The following is a 20,281-nucleotide window of genomic DNA, read 5'->3' on the forward strand; positions in this document are numbered from 1 at the left end:
TGACAAGGGGACCGGTGATGTCTTTGTTTTTGAAATGACAGTCGACACAAATAGCATTCCAAGTAAAAAATGAGGAAGGAGGAATACATTTACTTTACAGGATTGTGTGTGATGGTGAGTACAGAGCATCTGCCCTACGAGGTATAAAAGAAAATCTGAAAAGATTGCAGATAAAATCCACACAGTTGTCTCAGACTTGTGTACGACTTGAGAGTAATGCTTGTATCTGGGGGGGTTTAGGAATATTGAATCCAGCAGGCGGCTGCTCACACCTCCAAAGTGCGACACAAGTGTGTGAGAACGGTGCTCTTTGCTAAATTACTGCTATTCCTGTTATCTTGGTAATGATTACCAAACACTCTAGGCATCTATAAAGGAGCAGCATGGGCAAATGCTGAAAGAGCGGTGTGTTGATGGTATTTACACAAATTAAACCAGCTCAGCAAGGGATGGAGAGAATGACAAATTACAAGATAAACTCAAAATAATAAGAAATGCAGTTTTTTAGTTTTAGTGGTGTCACTGAAATACGGGTCAAACACCATGTAATTTGCTGCGTTTAATCACCATTTAGTTGTCTACACTCATTTTTAATGTATCCCCCTGTTAAAGCATTAACTGTGCTATAAAATGACAGATGCACAGGAGCGGCACTAAAATGAACCATGCAGCTTTGAGAGGCCGTGTGTTTGTGTAGCAAAGCTTTGAGCTAAAAGCTAACACGGTGGCCTAAAATGCTCACAGCATCAGTGATTACACACCCGTGTTCAGAACATTTATCATGTTCACTATCCAAATTTAGCAAATTGGCTCTAAATGCAGCTGAGGCAACTGAAGCTGATGGGAATGCCATTAGTTTTGCAGATGTTTGGTCGTAAACCAAAGTCCTTGAAAAGAATGATGAAACCCTGAAGGAAGATCCAAGTTTCTGCGCTCCACCCTGAAGGAAACATAAATGATTCTAGCAAATGGCATGGCAATAGATCTAGTGAAACTACCAGCCTGGATCAAAATAGTTGTGACTTGACTGGTCAATCCCTAGAGCCATGTCAGAAGCATAGCTGGAAAGCAGCTCTAGAGAAATGAATTAACACTAGAGGTATCAGCATCTCTCTGTGAGAAGAGCCTGATCCTGTTGATGCAATTAAACCTGGATCAGCAAGTTGACTCAGAGATGATGCTGTTCAGTATCAAAAATATATAAATAACAAATAAATATGTAATTGATTTAAAAATGAATTGAAGTGAATGAAATCCACAGTTAGTTATTATTAGGCCACCACCACTGTGTGGGTGAATATATCAGAAACAGTTGATGATGTACTGAAGCTACTTTTCTATAATGAGTCCCAGCCTACAGTAGAGCCTGAGAAACACAGAGACTTGATGCAGTGGTAAGATGTTTTATTTAAATTGCTGATCTAGTTTCTGGTTCAGTTTATGCTATGCCATAAAAAAATGAATGCTGTAAAAATTGAAGTGATGCAATCAAAAGTTTAAATGGCTGTCTTTACTCTGCGAGGATCAGCAAGCCACTGACAGATGATAATCCTGACTGTAATTCATGCAATTTCAAAATGGGTGTGCGATCTAAGGTGAACACTGGATGACAGTGAGGATTAGCATGTGTGGACATACCAGCTAAAAGCCTCACATGCTCCCATGTCCTTGCCTAACCCACCAACGGTGTACGTGTCAAATAAACCACAAACATATCCCAGAAATACAAATCTTTTAATTTCCTCAAAATATATCCAACTAGTGTACAGTACCGCTTAAGAAAAGAAAGAATCATTTGCACATACCTGTGAGTGGGTCAAGTATGTGGACTTATTGTCAAACCAGGTTCTGATGCTGGCATGCAGAATTATTTAATCTCCAGACATGACACCTCTCATTTAAACTGAACTATTCTCACCTGTCTATAAAACACTTTTACACTAGTCTGCATGTTCGTCCACATGATTAGAAAAGTACAGATAGTAGAAATGTTGTTTTTGGAGAGCAGCAGATCGGTTCTTACCACTCTGTCCTGCACACCATGGTTGTTCAGTGTTCTCCTAATGCTCCTGAATTCATCGGCATTAACATTGTGTTTTCATACATGACAGCAATATTTGACAGCATTTTAAATGACGCCATAACCCTGAAGGACGTTTGGGGATTAAAAACTATATGTTGACTTAATGTATTCAGAGCCTTCAGCCAGAAACACTGTTTGTAAAATAACACATTGCATGTCATTTCAAATAAGCATCATAATTTAATTATTTGCATTTCGTCTAGTAAGCACAGAAACGGCTCATTAACAGTCACACAAAATGTACCCAGACAGAAATGTCATGTGTTTTGTAAATGGTGACTTAAATATGACTAATGTGACTATTAAAATGGTAAAACGTGGTTTACTATGTGTGTACAGCAAGTTGCTTTAGTGTGTTGTTGCACTGGCGTCTGGGTGTGATGGTGATAATGATAAAGTAATCATAAAATGGAATTCATATTAGTGCAAAGCAATGTGAGAGTATCGCGTCAAGAGGAAGCACTGCAGAAGAAGACCTAGTGCTGGTAAATCTGTGAACACATGCACGGAGGTAAACAAATGATTACAGCTGTGCAGTTTGCTGTCGGACAGATTCAGTGCAATTGCTTTAACTTTTATTTTTAGGCGAGGTAGACATGCAAGCACTAACGTTAGGTAGAGTTACAGAGTGCAAATATATTAACACAACAGTGATGCATTAGCTCTACAAAAGCAGACAATAATTTGATTACAGAGGACCCCCTCCCCCCAAATTGAGCTTTTATTCACCAGAAAGCCGAATCCAGCTGCATAGTTTATTACATCTACTCACAGAAAGTCTTCTGGTAATGCTCAAGCAGCAAAGTGCTCGTGAGAAATGATATTTGAAATCATATTTATAAATGCCACCTCTCCGGTGCATAGTCAAAAATGCAAATCACCGACCACGTCCTCCTTTTCATTCACATGAAACTACAGCATCAGGACCAGCTTACAACATCAGAAGTTTGTATTGTCCTTGTTCATATAGGGTTAGGGTTATAATAATAGCTCAGTCAATATAAAAATGTCTCATGTGGCTGCCTCCTCCAGTATAGGGGAGTGGGGTAAATAATGGGATAGGAAATTATTATCATAACAGTGAGTTTGACAAGATGAACAAAGCTAGAATCAGTGTGCAGTACCACTGAAAACCTAAGTCTGTCTTGGTCAGGTCTTTTTCTACTAAATGAGTTCAACATCATCAATACAGTTGGGAAGAAAAATGTGTTCTTCGGTTATATTTGTGTGATGGCAGAACCTCACATAAGGTTTGATCTTGTTTATTATGCATGTAAACTGTTGAGCTGGAATCTGTAATCAGAGACATTACTGTCCATGTGAGCATAGCCTAAACCTAACTCTAGAGAAAATCACAGATATTCAGCTACATTTATCAGCTGAACACGAACTCCATCTTTCTCTATAACGCTTCAGATGAGCTGTTGCTTCATGCTGTGGTCACAAACATGTCTCACTGAAATATTAAGACTTTTAGTCAGGGGAATAGTGTATTTAAACACAAACACAAAATTAGAGGACAGTAATAATTTACGAATGCATTACTTAGTAATGTCAGTACATCTCCTGTGTCAACATAATGCATGAGGTTTGAGACACAGTAACATATAAGCGAAGGTTGTCAACTGAGTCACAACCAGCTAACACCAGCAACCTGCTGTTAACATTTTCCCCGCCATCATCCTGCCTAAAACCACTCAGCGGCAGCAGATTGGTTTTTAAATGTCATATCAAACCATTTCTGCTTCAAGTTTCAAGCTGTTTGCTTGCTGCCATTCAGGGAAACAATCAAGCCTCCCGCAGCTTCCAAACTCAAAGCTGACTTGGTCTGGCTTTGTTGCCAAAGCGGTGCACGTGTTTCATCATTCTCAGTATGCTACTCACCATGGTGCAGCTGCCCTCCGAGTCGTCATCTAGCAGGCCCAGTCTACACAGAGCCTTCTCATTCCTCAGCCAGTACTCTGAAGAGTCCAGCACACTGTTACTGCCCAGCACCTGCAGCACACGGACAAACTCTGCTCAGACGCATTCTAAACACAAACACACATGGAGCGCGTGACTCTACACAAACACACACACCTTCTGAGTCACCCATTTACTTTCATCCGCCAGCTTCTGTGTTTCCCCTTCAGAATGAGGTGGATCTATTGACCTTTCCCTGGAACCTTTACTTCAGGATAAGTGTCCGCAGCACAAGATCAATATTCTGTCACCTAACAAGACATTGGGCATTATATATGTGGCAGCTATTGTCCCCTTCCTGGAGCGACATGTTAATGAAGCCTTGAGGATGAAACCTGCAGTCACACAGCTGCTTTCTTCAGCGACAGAACAATGTTTTTCTTTCTGACAGATTTGTGTCACATACTGAGCCTGCCATTTCAAGGACCAAGTAATAGATTCCCTTCACACAAATAACTGTTATGGGGCTGTTATTTATTTGTAGATGGAGAAGAGAGACTAGCTGCTGTGTGGATTTGAAACGGTTGATAGTACCGCTAACGCCCGGCAGATTAAAGATTAAATTCAAGTAATGGATAAAATAACTCTCATGCAATTACTATGACATATGACACCCTCATGCACGTTCTTTGTTCTCACTATGTATTTTTAGTGAGAAACGATGCTCCCTCATGCCCCCCTCTGGAATGGACCATCTGTGTAGGCTTTTGGCCAGGTGAAGGTGACGTAGCTTCAGCTGATCTCACTGGGAGTGATCAGATGAAAGGCTGCTAGTGCAGGTCAGTGGAGCCGGAGGCCCAATTACGAGAGAGACGTCACCTCATGTCTCTGCAGGACACTCGAGTGGAAGTCAGTTAAGATCATGAGTGGTAGGCTAATTAGGAGCGCCAATGAGCGAGTCCTCCAGCACACGTACATAAAGTACAGTCACGCACACACACATAAACAGACCCACACATACTTTAAAAGGAAATTCAATCTAGCCTCCACCTCAGCCCACTGATCTGTACTATTTCCCCTCCTGTCTCTGTGGCACTGGGAGATTATAAATCTACTGGGCTGACCTAAGGGCCTGGCTGTTCCTTTTATTACAGAACCCCTGGGTGTCGCTGGCACCCAGAGGAGGAGAAGGAAATGAACATTTCTTACACTGCCGGAAACATACAAATTGATAAACAGAAATATGACAGGTGCACAGTCACATCAAAAGAGAGCGTCACCAAACCGTAGCTGAGAAGCGATTAGAAAGCTGTGTTTTTACCTTCTTACAGGCGCTGATGGATGAGGCCACAGTGCTCTCTGTGCTGCCTCCCTCCACCTCCACAGACTCTGAGCCTTCAAACATGGCAGACGACTGGAAGTTACTGCAAGGCAAAAGGGCACGGAGTTAACTTTGTCAGAGCAAGTTTTCATCAAGCGCGCAACACTCCACTTTTTAAAAATGTGGAACCGGTGAGGACTGCTTATCCTCTCTCTGACTGGAGCGGCCCATTGGCTGTCACGTTTGCTCATATGTCGAGCCGTGGCACATTTCCAGTGAATTGAGGTGACAGCTTTTGTCAGAGAGGAGAATTATTTCAGCATTGTGTGCTAAATCCTTAATTCCTGCCTATGATAACAAGACAAGATCAAGACAGTTTCTGATGCCTCGGTTCTGGCCAACCACGCGGACATGACTCATAATTTACGCACGGGTTTAAGGTATTCGTCTTTAAATATCATAACCTTTTTATTATGTAACTGATAAGACAACACGGATGTGAAATCTGCTTTCTCTGCATGAAATGTATAATTACACTCATGCCTCAGACTCCAAAACATCACAGGCGGTTGCAGAAATCTGACATTCACTGCGACGAGGACGGATGATTGTAGCAAGACGAACAGGCAAATACAACATGTGACCTTCAGTTGCTGCATGAGACAAAATTATTCAATAAGCCGTAGTGGCGGGGATGTCTGTCAGGCTATGAACAACATGGCCAACTCAAAAATCACAGAAGAGCATCATTATCCTCTGTGCGTGCTTTCACCGAGATAAGTCAAATCGAAGCTTATCTGAAATGGCATTAATGAGGATCAATTTGGAAAATGAAGAGGCTGGAGATGCATATTTAAATAGAGACAGTTGCCTTCCCCCCTATAATCCACATACTTCAAAGCAAATTAAAAGCTTCCCATTTTGCTGGCCCTAAGGAATTACTCAACTGTATCTTTTTGGATTTAGAGACCATGACTGATGTAAATAATTGTGTCAAAGTGTGTTGGATGTGAACGGCTGGACACACGGGACAGAGGGGAAAAAAGCACTCTGGAGATAAGTGGATATGATGCGCTTTAAATAGGCAAATATGTCTGCAAGGCATCAAACACACACAAACGCACATACAGAAGAGAGAGAGAGGGAGGCACTGATCCTGCCGTGATTTGTCAGAGGCATGCAGAAAACTAGAAGAGATGCAATGTAATAAATAAATAAATAAAGGTGAAAAACTAAAAAAAAAAAAGAAAGAAAGAAAAAAAGAACCCCCAAATCAATGTACTTTTTGTGCATAAGCGGAATAATGTTTGTGAAAACTAACTGAACTGCTGAATAGATTTGTTACGCACGGCCTCCTTTCTAATCTTTGCGTTTAACCATCTTCCTATCACGACGCAGGGATGATTGATAGGTTGGCGCGCTCTCGTGCTCCTTGGGGCCCTGGGTACCCGGCGGCATCAACCAGACGTGAGGACAGAATTAACCCCTGGAATGACTGCTTTTTATGTCGTTTCAGAACCCGGTCCGCTGCTGTGATTTGTTGTGTGTGGTTGAGGATTCCTAAGGCGAAGTGGCCAGTTTACTGATCTACAAACCAACAACTTTTGGCGGATTTAACTTAATAACTAATTCGGCAAGGTAAGGTTCGCTGAAAGCTTTTCATTTGAGCTTAGCCAACACGAAATAGAGGGATAAAACTTATTTTTACGTGTACAGATTCATTTTTACGTGGGAAACATGACTGCCAACCACCTCGATCCGTCAGACCAGGCAAACTGAAACATCTTGTTTACTCCACGATACTGACAGTAGCCTGTACTGTGGAAGCAGCTTTGGTGCCTCGCAGCATGCATAGTGCGCCTTCCAACAATAAATACACACTGTACCTCAGTCTAAAATCAGTACAAAAGATATGGCTCTTTGGCACATCGGTTTGTTCCAGTGCTTTTGTCTAAAAATAAATATATCCTAAAAATAGCAAATAGAAAAAATAAGTTTTAACACAGATGCAACAAAAGCAATTGATTCTGAACACCAGGCACCCAATTAAAGGAAGGATAAATTGTGGAGACACGGAGGTTTTGTTTGGGAATGTGCGTCTGTACGCTGATCGACAAGATTCCGGAGTAGTTATCAGTGCGTCTTACCTCGGCGTTTTCAGAAGGCACTTTGCGCCTGCCATTCCAACAAAAATAGTCCTGAACCCGTGTGATTATTTCCTCTGTGGGGAACAGAAGGACAAGTACAGCGGAGCTCCTCGACGCGTTATTGTCCCCGGGACACCCTCGGTCCAGATGCGCATCTCCGTCCGAGCACTGAAGGAATGCCAGACTGTTTCACCGCGACTGGATGAGGACTGTGACGACCTATCAGCAGCAGCAGCAGCAGCAGCAGCAGCAGCACTCCACCGCCTGTTCTGCGCGTCTGTCCGCCAAGTGCCGTGTGAAGACGCAGGCAGGAGCTCCGCATAGATCAAACGTAATGAGCAGCACGACGCAGGCTGGGTTTGGATATGGCTGTGGGCATTGCGCGCGCGCGCGCGCGTTTATAAACAGACAGACATGCATATGCGCTGTAGTTGTTTTGCTACCAGTTCACCACATCTAAACGGACCTAAATTGGCCACTTCCAGTATAAGGACCTTTTTCTAAGACATGCGTAATGCGTGTATTGATCAGTGACAATGGAATGGGACAATTGAAACGCATGAGCTATAGAGAATACCAATATATGAATCCATTTCATCTCAAACGACTGTGACTAAGTCACATGATCTGTAAATATGGGTAAGAATTCAGGCTTTGGTATACATCCGGATACATCGCCTTTGCACTCGAATTGTTTCTTCCTTGTAGTAGCAGGTGCTCCATCTCTTGTTAGCACATGAGGCCAGTGTAACATATTTTATGGCTGCTCTCTCTTAGCTGGCCTCAGTGATCACACAAAGAAGCATCGGTCAACACATTTCACATGTGTTCTTTTTTATTTTTTTTCACTGCCCTCTGACACTGTGTTGTTAGCATGATAATTGAGAAAATTAAGAAATAAATAAACAAAAATGAGAAATGCCAGTTGTTGTGGTTACAGGATACTAGTGTTCCACTAATGATCAGAGAAATAGCCTTGGCTGAAGAAAAATGTCAGCACTTTAACCAAAACAGACTGGAGGGAATTTTTAATCAGACTGAGGTGTGATGTAAAACTTTATTAATCTATTCAACAGAGGAATATTAATTCCCAATAACCAAATAAAAACTTGATCTGATTGTTGGGCTTGCTGCCCCACATGGTGTGAACATCACATTAAGTTTCTGGAAGATACAGAAACATGGAGGTACCAAAAACGATAAGCAGATCAAAACTGTCGGGAGGATGAATGAAGCTGGAGAAAGAACTGAAAAATGTGTCCATCTCGGTCTGCCAGGGGCAAATTTTGGGGGTTAGGATACATCAGGATAACGATAATGTCTGACAAATCCAGAGCTCCACAGTGGACAGAACTTAACAATTCTTTGAGGATTGATGTTTTGGGGCACACAAATAAATATTAGTGGACCTTTTCCTCCATGTAAACAGTTTAGTGGAATCTTACCACTATTACCAGTAGCCATATCTGTCACTATTACACATATATACCAAATAAAAAATAAACAATAATAATAAAAAATAATCAAGCACACACACACAAAAAAATCCCAATTGTCAGTTGAGACAGACATTACCTCCATGTTCTTGGCAGCAGTAATAGACCATTGCAAGTAATATCTCTCTTTTCTCTATGTTATGGGTTCTGTCTTATGGTTTGGGTAACATTTGCTTCCTTGATCCATTAGGAGGGTCACCAGAAATCTGATGGGGTAAAAGAAGCAGTGACCTTCAGTTCAATCTTATCCCACTGAGAATAATGTCAGAAGACTAAAATGAGGGGGAAATGGTGGATATTAAAGACAGGCGGGGGTCCTGATGAGATCTGCTCTCTATATTTGTGAGTCTCTTTGTGTGAGGGAGGGAGAGAAATGAAGCTTTTATGGATTGGCATGGTGGCCAAAGAGTATATCTTCACTCTTGAAAGGATCATTCCCGCCAAAGGGAATGCTTCTCATGCTCAAAGAAAATAGATTCTTTCATGCTGTTATCAGCCACCATGTGATTTGTCTCCCTCTAGATGCCATTTGCTTTTCCTTTAACTTTAACGATATCAAAAGCCAATCTCTGAGATGGTAGTGATGCAACAGCTCTTAGGCTTTACTTGTTATTTGGCTGAATACATTTTTATTTATTTATTTATTTATTTTTTTAGTTAATAAAGACATTCATTAACAAAATTGTCTTGCTCAGCTAGTTTCACCCAAATCTCTTCTCTCCTCTTGGGATATAAATAGCAGCAGTCCTGCATTAGCCAGCACTTCTCATGGTTATGGACTCCACCATCTAATTTCATGCATCTCAACTGAGTAAAGCAATTTTTTCCAGCTCAATCTTTTTTAAAATAAATCTTTGCAATGAGCTGCTAAGAAAGCAGAATGTACTATAATGCAGACTAATAGTTTTTATCATATGAAAATATAACTCATACAGCTACTGCTCTATAGCTTAAAACAACACAGAATACATTTAATGGTCAGAAAGGTAAGGAAGCTTCAGATTCACCTCAGCCAGACACATCAGGATGAATAATCTTTTTTGTTTGTTTGTTTCTTTGAAGGTGATGTGTGTTTCGAGAACACAGACTAAGTAGAAACACATTCCCCTCCTTTACTCTGTGTGTAAATACCCCAACCATCACACAAGGGTATTGATGGGATGTCCATTGCCAGTAAAGGACTCTCCAAGCATACATGTATGCTAATGCCTGTATGTGAGCACACTCTACTGCAGCACTGGGCAATGATTAAATATTTATGACGCATCCAACACACAAAAACAAGTAAAATGTCTGTTTTATTAATCGTTGCAATATTGATCAAGCAACTAGTACCTGCAATAAAATGTAGGAAATGTAGTAAACGTACACAGGAGATACTAAATATATGAAGTGGAACTAATGGAACTGAAATGTAGTCTTTTTTTGGCAGAAATTAAACCCCTGCATCACTGCAGATACTGCTGTCTGGTGGTGTGCACGAGTGACCTTATAAGGTGACCCAAATAGAACATCATCACAATCCCCTCTATCACCTGCACTGTCTAAATATAGACATAGGATCAGAGTTAAGAGCATGAAGTACTGTATACCAGTAACAACACAAACGCCACAGATTATTTTTAAGCAACGTATTGCACCAAAGAATATATGGAATGTTTCATATGACACCTTGTTTTATAAATGTAAAGTCAGCTCATAAACAGTTTTGAGTTTTATTGGTAATCAGTTGAAAGGTCATTGTTAACAGTTACAATGAACATGCTGGTCAGCACAGAAAAACATGACTTGGAGAGATAGAATTCTAAATTTCTGGGTCTGAACACCATTCTTTACATCCGAAAGCACCTGGAGACTTTCTTGAAGACAGCCTTGAAGACATTTAGCCACTCATCCAAGTAGCTTCTTCAGTTCTGAGGGACTGGTGGGAAGTTGAGAGGTTTAAATAGGAACATCAGAAATATGCTTGACTAGTGCCTTGTCATGACCATAAGCTGGGACAACTAATGTCTGTTAATGTCTATATACATTAGACATTAATGGACAAATAGATATTAACTCTACAAGTCCAGTTTCCCTTCTTTAATGTTTTTGGGTATGCCATCACCCTCACAGTCATCCAGTACACAACACCTCTGGTCACTTTGTTGGAGTCTGTAGCAAGACTCTTCTAGATCACCTGTCTAATTTGGGGTAGGTCCTACAATAGCTCTGACTTATTAAAGGATGGACTCTAGACCCCTGAGAGTATTGTGGGATTTGGCAACAATTCCTTATCATAAGATCCTATATGACTTATACAGTGATTTCTTTTTTACATGTGTCACATTTAAATGTTCCAGATCATCAAACAAATTTAAATATTATATACTTATGTGTCAAAGAACACAAGTGAACACAAAATGCAGTTTTTAAATGAAGGGTTTTATTATTAAGGGAAAACAAAATCCAAAGCTACATGGCCCTGTGTGAAAAAGTGTCTGCCCCCTAAACCTAATAACTGGTTGGACCACCCTTAGCAGCAACAACTACAATCAAGTGTTTGTGAAACTTGCAGTGAGTCTTTTCCAGCACCATGAAGGAATTTTGGCCTTTACAGAATTGTTGTAATTCAGCCACATTGGAGGGTTTTCCAGTGTGGACCTCATTTTTAAGGTCATGCCACAGCATCTCAATATGATTCAGGTCAGTACTTTGACTAGGCCACTCCAGAGTCTTCATTTTGTTCTTTTTCATCCATTCAGAGGTGGACTTGCTGGTGTGTTTTGGATCTTTGTACTGGTGCAGAACCCAAGTTCACTTCAGCTTGAGATCATGAACAGACGGTTGAACATTCTCCTTCAGGATTTTTGGGTAGACAGCATAGTTCATGGTTCCATCCATCACAATCGCAAGTCTTCCAGATCCTGAAGCAGCAAAACGGCCCCAGAGCATCACACCACCACCACCAGATTTTACTGTTGGTATCATGTTCTTTTTTGTTTCTTTTTCCACGTAGCTATGCTTGATGTGCAAGTGTCCATCATGCAGCGGTGATGTAACTACATGCCACACAGAATGTAAGAGCAGTGATTGGTGCGCTTGGTACTAGCGTATTTCTGCTTTAGTATTTCCTCTCTTCTCTATGTCCACAATTTTCAAATTGATTGTAGAAAAGGTTAACTGAGAACAGAGACAAACATTTGTATGAGTCATCTTCAGCAAAATTTTGGTGAATTAACCAGACTGGTGAAAAAGACACACCGCTGATAGTTTTTACAGAGCATAAATGACACACACTGGTGCATCCTACGTACATAGGTTACGCTTAAATGAGCCTTAAAATCTGGGAAAACTGGAGGTCAAGCTGACACCATGAACTCTATGTCGCGTTCTTCAGGTCAACCCACAATAACAGTTCTGTGGGACTGTACCACAGGGGCCAGCCTTCACTAACAACGCACATCAATGAGCCTTCAGAACAAACCACTGCATTCCATGGACACTACACAAGACCTGCCATTTCAGAGATCTGACCCAGTCATCCAGCCATCACGGTCTGTCCCTTGCCAATGTTGCTTGAATCCTCACATTTGCCTAAATTCCCTGTGGTTTTACTGATGTGTCAGATTGGAGAGAAAGAGGATCGTTATGAAATTACAAGGCAACCAAACGTCATCTGCCTTTCTACTCGGTGCTCCTTACAGTATGTGGCATTTATCTGGATACATTATTCCAGTAACAGATTCTCAGATTTTGTGTTCAAAATCTGGCTCAGCATGCCAGGTGCTGATGGTTTTCAAGATTGTAACACTGAAATATTCCAGCAGAAGATCGCAGGGGTTCAGAACTTGTTTAAACATTTTTAAACAGTTGCGTAGCAACAGCGTGTCAGGTTTTGTGTTTTTCAATGGAGCCAACAGACGCATGAAAGATAACCAGTTAACCAAGAAGAAACAGAACACAAACTGTTGCACATGAAGCACCACAGATGTTAAATACCAAACACTGACAGGAATCCAATCTACTCCTGTAAATATGAGGCTTTCTTCATATGATTTCTTCACTGTTTCCCGCGTTGCTTCTCGCACCACTTCCTCTTGCTTTCTTCTCCTTATCTTCCTTTTTGTCTTCCTCTTTTCTCCTTTTCTCAACCTCCTCTTCTTTTTCATCATCCTCTCAATTGCCCTCCACACATCTTAATCCAAAAGGCTTTTCAGGGGAAGAACTAATCCGCTGCGCACTTCAAATAAAAGATGGAAGAACAACTGAAGTGGAGATGAAAGAGCGGGCTGCTCTCATCAGCAGAGAGGAAACGTCTGAAGAAGCTGGGAGTAAAAACCAATGAAAAGTGAATCAGCTGCTGTACAGGCTTTCACTGTACAGGCTTTCACAATGGGTGTATTTTTAATTTCATGACAGACTGAAAACCAGAAGTATGTCACATGAGAGGAGGAAAGTGAGGCAAGAGGAGAAGATGCGATGATGAATCTGAGCAATTGTGACGCGGAAAGATATTTATAGATTGAGTTAAGTGCAAAGAGTTCATCTGTGCAGTTGTCAGGCCTGTGGGTTCACAGTGAAAGTACACAGTCCTTATAGTAAACACAGACCACACACTGTACATTACTACACACGTTGTCTTGTAAATTAAAGAACCACAATATTCAGAAACTACTATACAACCCTTTTAACACAGCGATGAATTAACTGTTAAGTTAATTGAAGTTCTGCCAATGAATTGTTGCAAATTACTGTGAGCCATGTGAAGCTTCTGAATATGAGAATAAAAACTGCAGATTATTATATTTAAGGGTGGGGAAGACAATCCAGTCCTCTGGCTGGCATTAAGTAAAGCCTCAGCTGGCTTGACATTAAACCACAATTTGCCTCAGTGAGGAAGTGTGTTGAAAACCTGGGAATAAACCTTCTCACATCTATGTAATAACAGATAACTGCATCCCACTGCAAATGTAAAAAAAAAAAAAAGAAAAATGTAATGTAATTGTAGTAATTACATTACATAGTATTGTTACATTGCATTTTATGCAATCAACTCAATAGAATACTTTTTGTATTTGGTAAATTTCAGTGTGCAAAGTTGTCACTTCATTTGGCTGTCAAAAAAGATAGACAAAGACAAAATCTGCTTTTGACTACTTATTTTTTTATTTATGTCTCTACTCATCAGAGGCATTACCTTCAGTTAACTTAGACTGGTTGGTTTTGACTGAATAAAGCCACCATAAAGTCAACCAACACATGCATGACTGTAATCAGACCAAGTAGTAGAGGTTAGAGATCAACCACTCATTCAGAGGAAAGCAGTCTGACAGTGAAAGACTTGCACAGTTGACAAACTGATGTAGATCCTATGTGCTCTGAATGGTCTTGACCACAGCCACAGGAGGATCGCTGGTCAGTTTCTCTTTCTCAGCAAAATCTACTGTAAAGTTGAGGCCTGACACAGTCAGTCATAGGCCATAGGAAACTGGACACAGGTCTGTTCTAGATAACTGGGATGGATCAGGATACCACTTGACTGTGCCATTACAATCGATGACAGCTGCTGGGTACACCCAGTCCTTACTTTAGTGAGAAATAAAACTGCCCTAATTTTAAAGGATATAAGGTAAGAAGAACTTCCCCCAAGGCACATTCACACATATGTCACCATTAGACAGGGTAAGGTGCAGGGAAGGCAGCATTTATGAGCTGACAGTGAGTTCTAGGAAGCATTAAGTTAATGGCCTTGTTAATCAGAGTAATCACTGGCCTCATGCACTTCACTGATTCCACATTATTTTTGTTTAACCTTTCCATCTATCTTCTTTTCCACCTGTGTTCTCATCATAATAGAAAATTATGATTATGAAACCCTGATCATTATAATCACATGAAAAGGTTAATGATGGATGGAGGACTGGATTTGCTGCATGAGTGTTAGGTATGTTAGCTCATTTCTGGGTACACACAGAGCAAGAGGCCCAAAACATAACTATATGGACAAGTTTACAGCAATTATTTTGTAGATGTATTAAATAAATTCAGATTTTGTATTTACTTTTCAAAGGATCAAAACAAAACAGCTGTCACTGTCAGTCTCATGGAGCGATGTTTATTTTGTGCTGATATGTAGAGTCTGATCCAAAAATGTCTCTACAGACATTTCTAATCACAGTTTCTGCTGTGTAAACATATGTTAACAGTGATGAAACATGTTATTTGTTTCCTTCAATTATTTCCTCATTGATTGTATACTGTATACTGTATACTGTACATGGATTGTACACTGTACATAAGACCTCAGTGACTTTATCTGTAGGTTACCTGAAAAGCAGTTTGAAGCTCAGTGTGGCAGCTCTGGCTGTCACCATCTTAGCAGTTAGCAGGAGCTAAAGGAGGGTGGCACAGAGCTGTAAACCTGTCACTCAAAGTGGTCATGTCTTCAATAATACATCATCTTAAAAATCTTAATATATTTTAAATAGGTGAGCTGCCATCAATGATTAAAATTAGGTGGTTAATGGATCTCACAGGACCTCGTGGCGCAAAGGTAGCGCATCTGACAGATCAGAAGGTTGCGTGTTCAAATCACGTCAAAGTTTTAATACCATCTGTGGCACTGGTCCGAGGGGGCCCATCCATGGCTGTCCTGAGCAAGCACCCAGGGACAGTCTATTTGAGGTTGCAGTCCACTGCTCCAACTGTACACACTACTGTGTAAACAAACAAGATGGGGCGAATGCAGTATCACTTATATTATTATTAATGAGGACTAATTTGGTTTCAGATCCAGCTTCAAGTGTCCAGTTTCTTCATCAGCAGTTGCTGTTTGATCATTCCTTATTTTCTATGTACTGCAGAACTATCCAGTGTAAATATTATACCACACACAAGGCTGTCAGTACAACACACAATTTCACCCTATTATATATTTAGTTTTGTTTGTTTTACCTTGGTTTGCCAATGCTTCTCACTTCTATATCTATAAATTGTTTCATAAAATGAAGCTGAGCTACTACTGCTCCAAGGGTCCAGTTCAAAAAGGATCCTTTTGGGTGTGTTCTTCTTGCATGATGTGTTGCATCTGGAGTTTAGTGAGTGTAAAAATCAGCTATCACCAATCTTAATTTTAGAACAGAGGCCACACATTTCGAACTGTAATCTTCTGCAATTCCTTGACATTGCTTATGTGATTATTGATGTATTACTAATGCCTAGTAAGCAACACAACATTGTGAACCCAGAAAGGTACGAAGAAACTCATAACATAGTTGTGTTAATGCATAGCATGTATTGTATTGAGCATGCTGTTGAAAAGCTAGACGGATTAAGTGAAAGATTTCGAAAGTAGGAATAAGGATATATAGGGGATTTGAGTGGCCGCGGGAGATGCTCTCAAGGCACTAAAGGTCTGTCAGAGGGACTGTTGAAGGCTGGTGAGAGATGGAGGGTGACAGGAGAGGTAGTGCTAGCTGCAAAAAGCAGTAATGTACAACAGTGGGAGTTGGTAGTGGTGACAGATTGAGGTTCCGGTCTGATGCTGGGAGGACACCTGCAGGTTTGGGCTTGGCACGGCCGGTGGCCTTGTTTGAGCCAAGTCAGTGACAGGCCTGCTGGTTTATAATATAATAAATAATAAATTGCATTTAACGGAAATGAAAATGTCAGCACATGCATACATAGGAAATTTACCCATTTTTAGATTTAGCCTTGGTGGAGAGAATATAAAATATGTTTTAGAAGTAATTGTCTTCACTGTTTAATCACTAAAGATAATAGTAATGCAAAGATTACTGAAAATGTGAGCAGCAGGTTAAACATATAATCTTTCTCCCCTTATCTGGAATTTTCTCCCTCTCTTTCTCTTTTCTAGTTTTTATCCTCTTTTATCCTCCTTGTACTCTCTCTATTCATCCCCTCGCCTCCCTTTGGCAGTTGATTAGCGCCTGTCCTCCTTAATCTTCCTCACATGGCAGAGAAATGGCCTTCTTACTTTTTCAGATCCTTTAATCTTGCAGAGAAGACATACAAATGCTGACAAAGAACACACATGTTGTACGACAGATTAATAGGATACCGTATCTATGGGTACTGTCTTTATCTTACAGTGACGATGATCATAACTACAAAAATCCCTCTCTAAAAAAGTCATCAATAACCTGCAACGAAAAACTATCTCTGCATCATTATTATTAAATGATGTGATAATGTCTACTCTATTCTTATAAAAAATACTATCTATACATACTATAGACTTATAATACTATCTATATATACTGTGCTGATACTCCTCTGATATTTATGAAGTTACCAATGGCGATTTTAACATGAAATTTTATTATGTTCGGTTTATACTCCTGCATCAGTTTGAGCCCAGACCCTACGCAGACCCTAACGCTCTGACTGCTTGTAGGACTATTCATTTGTGTGCAGAGGTATTTCTTTCTCCGTACTGCTTTGAAACGCTGCCAGTAATGAAATCCTAATGTGATGGTTCCAGTTTCTTATGCCGATAAGAGTCTTGCTACATCAGGTTACCTCAGTGTCGAATACTGTCTAATTGACCATGATGCGGTACACACAGTCTGGAAATGGACATGGAAATCAGTACCCCTTCAACTTAGTGTGAAAAACAGAACATTGAAAAACAGCTGAAAGGAATCTGATTTCTTTGTTTATTTTTAATCAGCCAGCGTGTGGTGGTCACCAAGGGTGCAAACCTGTTTGCCTATTATTGGTCTGACTTTGCTGTGTGACACTTTGTGCATACGTAGAGGGGAGTAAGCACTGCAGAGAGGGAACTTAATTAACACTCACAATTAACATGGAGAACAAATGGCATACCAGGTGCTTTGATGCCACAATTCAATTATTGGTTCTTACTGGTAACAGACTCAGTGTCGGTCAAGGCCATGCCATAATTAGGGTGCACTATGTACAATAACAACCACTGAGGATTATGGGGAGACAAAGGGCCCTCTTTAAAAGGTTAACTATGCCGTCTGTGGTGCATGTATAAGTGCAGTGAAAGAAGGCAGGGTTTCTCTAATTAAGGGTTTGTATAATAGACCACGGCCAAATATGAGGGACATGTGGTAATGATAATTAGTGTAGAGTGGTAGATTTCAAAAAGCTAACAGTATATCCTAATGAGCTAGTGTTGATGATATTAGGGTTTGCAAATAATGTCAGATCTTTCTAAAGACATTAATGAGACTATAAAATATATACATACTACTATATATTGTGTTGAATATCACAATTTGACTTGAATAATATATTTAATATGTTATTAATAGCAACCACACAAAAAAGAGGGATCATCAAACAGCCTTTTTGATTAGCAAGTTTGAGACATTAACCCCAGGAACACCAGGCAGCAATGTCCAGGGCTGAAAATTTTAAGGCAATGCAGAAGCACTAAAAATGCAATTCCCCACATTTCCCATTGAAGCTGACTCCAAAAGCCACTGTCACAAGCCACAGACCTAATGTTAAAATACCCAACTTCACAAAACACGAATAGCTAATCAGCCAATCACATGACTGCAATTCAATGCATTTAGGCATGTAGAAGTGATCAAGACAACTTGCTGAAGTTAAAACCGAGCATCAGAATGGGGAAGAACGTGATGTGGTTGTTGATGCCAGACAAGTCTGTAGCAACTGTGTGATGCTATCATGTCAACAAGGACCAAAATCTCTGAGGAATGTTTCCAATACCTTGTTGAAAGTATGCCATGAAGAATTAAGGCAGTTCTGAAGGCAAAAGGGGTCCAACCTTTAAATAGCAAGGTGTACCTAATAAAATGGCTGGTGACTGTATATCAATGTTATGCATTATAAAGGGAGTGGCTGCTCTGTCTGACAGGTTGGAACCTTTAGAAGTCGCTAGCTGTCTGCCTCACCTCCACTCACGCTCCACTGATTTTCCATTTTTTGATTAGCTGTGACTTAGATGGTGTAAGGCACTGTCAAGAATACCACAACTGAAGCCTCCACATGGAGCTTCAAAAACGCTCTTCAAAAAATTGCAAGTGGCTGCTTGAGGCTGGCTCCAAAAGGGAGCAAATCCCCATAGACCCCAATGTTAAAAAGCCCAACTTTACAGCAATACTAAACATGTTTACAGTCTGGTCCCAAAAATCGTTTGGGTCTCAGTTGTTTATTTCACTATTCATGACAACTGTATGGGAGGTGAATTTTTGCATGCTTTATTTTCAGGTTCAGAATCCCATGGGTGATGTCACAATGGGTTCGTCCATAGTCAGTGAATGGCACCAACCCTGCACGCTGTATACAAACATTTGGCATCTGATGCAGCACCGTCACAAGCCTGTAGTCCACCACTGAGGGCCAAGGCGATGATATCATCGTGTTCATATCCAGGCGTCCACATAAAGGAAAAAAAGAAACCACACAGGCTCTGTATTTGTCCCTGGGAATTGGATTCATAAAGGAGCAGTTCCAATCACCAAAACATTTTAACCTGTTATGACAGTCGGCCTAAACGCGCAAAAATCATATTTCTGTAAATGTGACCTTTAAGTCTAGAGCAGAGCTAGTCAGAATCGAGTGACCAATTTCCTATTTTAGTTTATTTACACAATCTCTTGTTTAGAAATTCCATAAAGTTTCTGCTGTTTAGATGAACCCACAAACATTCACAGGAAAAACTGAAGGGAATGGATAAAGAACTGGACCGATAAGCAGAATCGATAATGGCATCAGTATCAATAAAATCTTATCAATGTCCATCTCTAATCAAGGGAAAATTAATCTGCCCAGTTTGTGAGCCAGTGTATTGAGTTTACTTCATTACACTTTTTTCTTTTAGAAATAACACAGAAGATATTTGCACTTCGGTTTGGCAACTGTTGCCATGTTACCATGCTAATCTAAAAAACAGATGTTAAACACATTGTTTCACTAAACTGCTCTCAGTTTCTGTGATTTAAAAGTTAAAACATAGTAACAGAAACAATGATGTTGAAGAGGTAACATAGAAGTCCCAGATAAAAGGTTTTCTAACCTGCACATGTGAAAGACTCAAAAAAAAATTGCAATGGCAAAGGTCCCAGATCCTAAATCACCTGAGACTTGGGAGAAACCATTACGATTTACCTTGTACCATTTGTCCCTCTTTCAGCTTTCCACACCTCACAGGTAAAGAGACAAGCGACAACACCAGCTACTTTGCCAGACATAATTAAGTTAAAAAAAAAAAAGTCAGATCGGAAGAATAGGGTATGGATTTACTTATTACTTTATTTAATTGTGAGACGTAAGGTAATACATTTAAGTCTACAAAGTTCATGGCACGGTCTCAACAACAGTATGATCACCC

The 20,281-nt window shown here is 40.3% G+C and overlaps 1 protein-coding gene across 5 annotated transcripts in view; it reads right to left on the bottom strand.

The window, feature by feature from the left end:
* LOC125013580 (SPHK1 interactor, AKAP domain containing) overlaps positions 1–20,281 on the bottom strand; it is a 116,349-nt gene that overhangs the window by 20,247 nt on the left and 75,821 nt on the right. For 3 of the 5 annotated variants that reach the window (XM_047594370.1, XM_047594372.1, XM_047594367.1), the window contains exons 3-4: positions 5,307–5,409; positions 3,968–4,078 (exon numbers count right to left, since the gene is read on the bottom strand). In XM_047594370.1, the coding sequence (XP_047450326.1) occupies positions 3,968–4,078; positions 5,307–5,409 (214 nt within the window). Of the gene's footprint in view, positions 1–3,967; positions 4,079–5,306; positions 5,410–7,453; positions 7,946–20,281 lie in introns of those variants that run through there. The other 2 variants (XM_047594371.1, XM_047594368.1) reach the window with 1 other exon arrangement.

Source organism: Mugil cephalus, chromosome 9, assembly GCF_022458985.1.
Source record: "Mugil cephalus isolate CIBA_MC_2020 chromosome 9, CIBA_Mcephalus_1.1, whole genome shotgun sequence".
Lineage (NCBI taxonomy): Eukaryota > Metazoa > Chordata > Actinopteri > Mugiliformes > Mugilidae > Mugil > Mugil cephalus.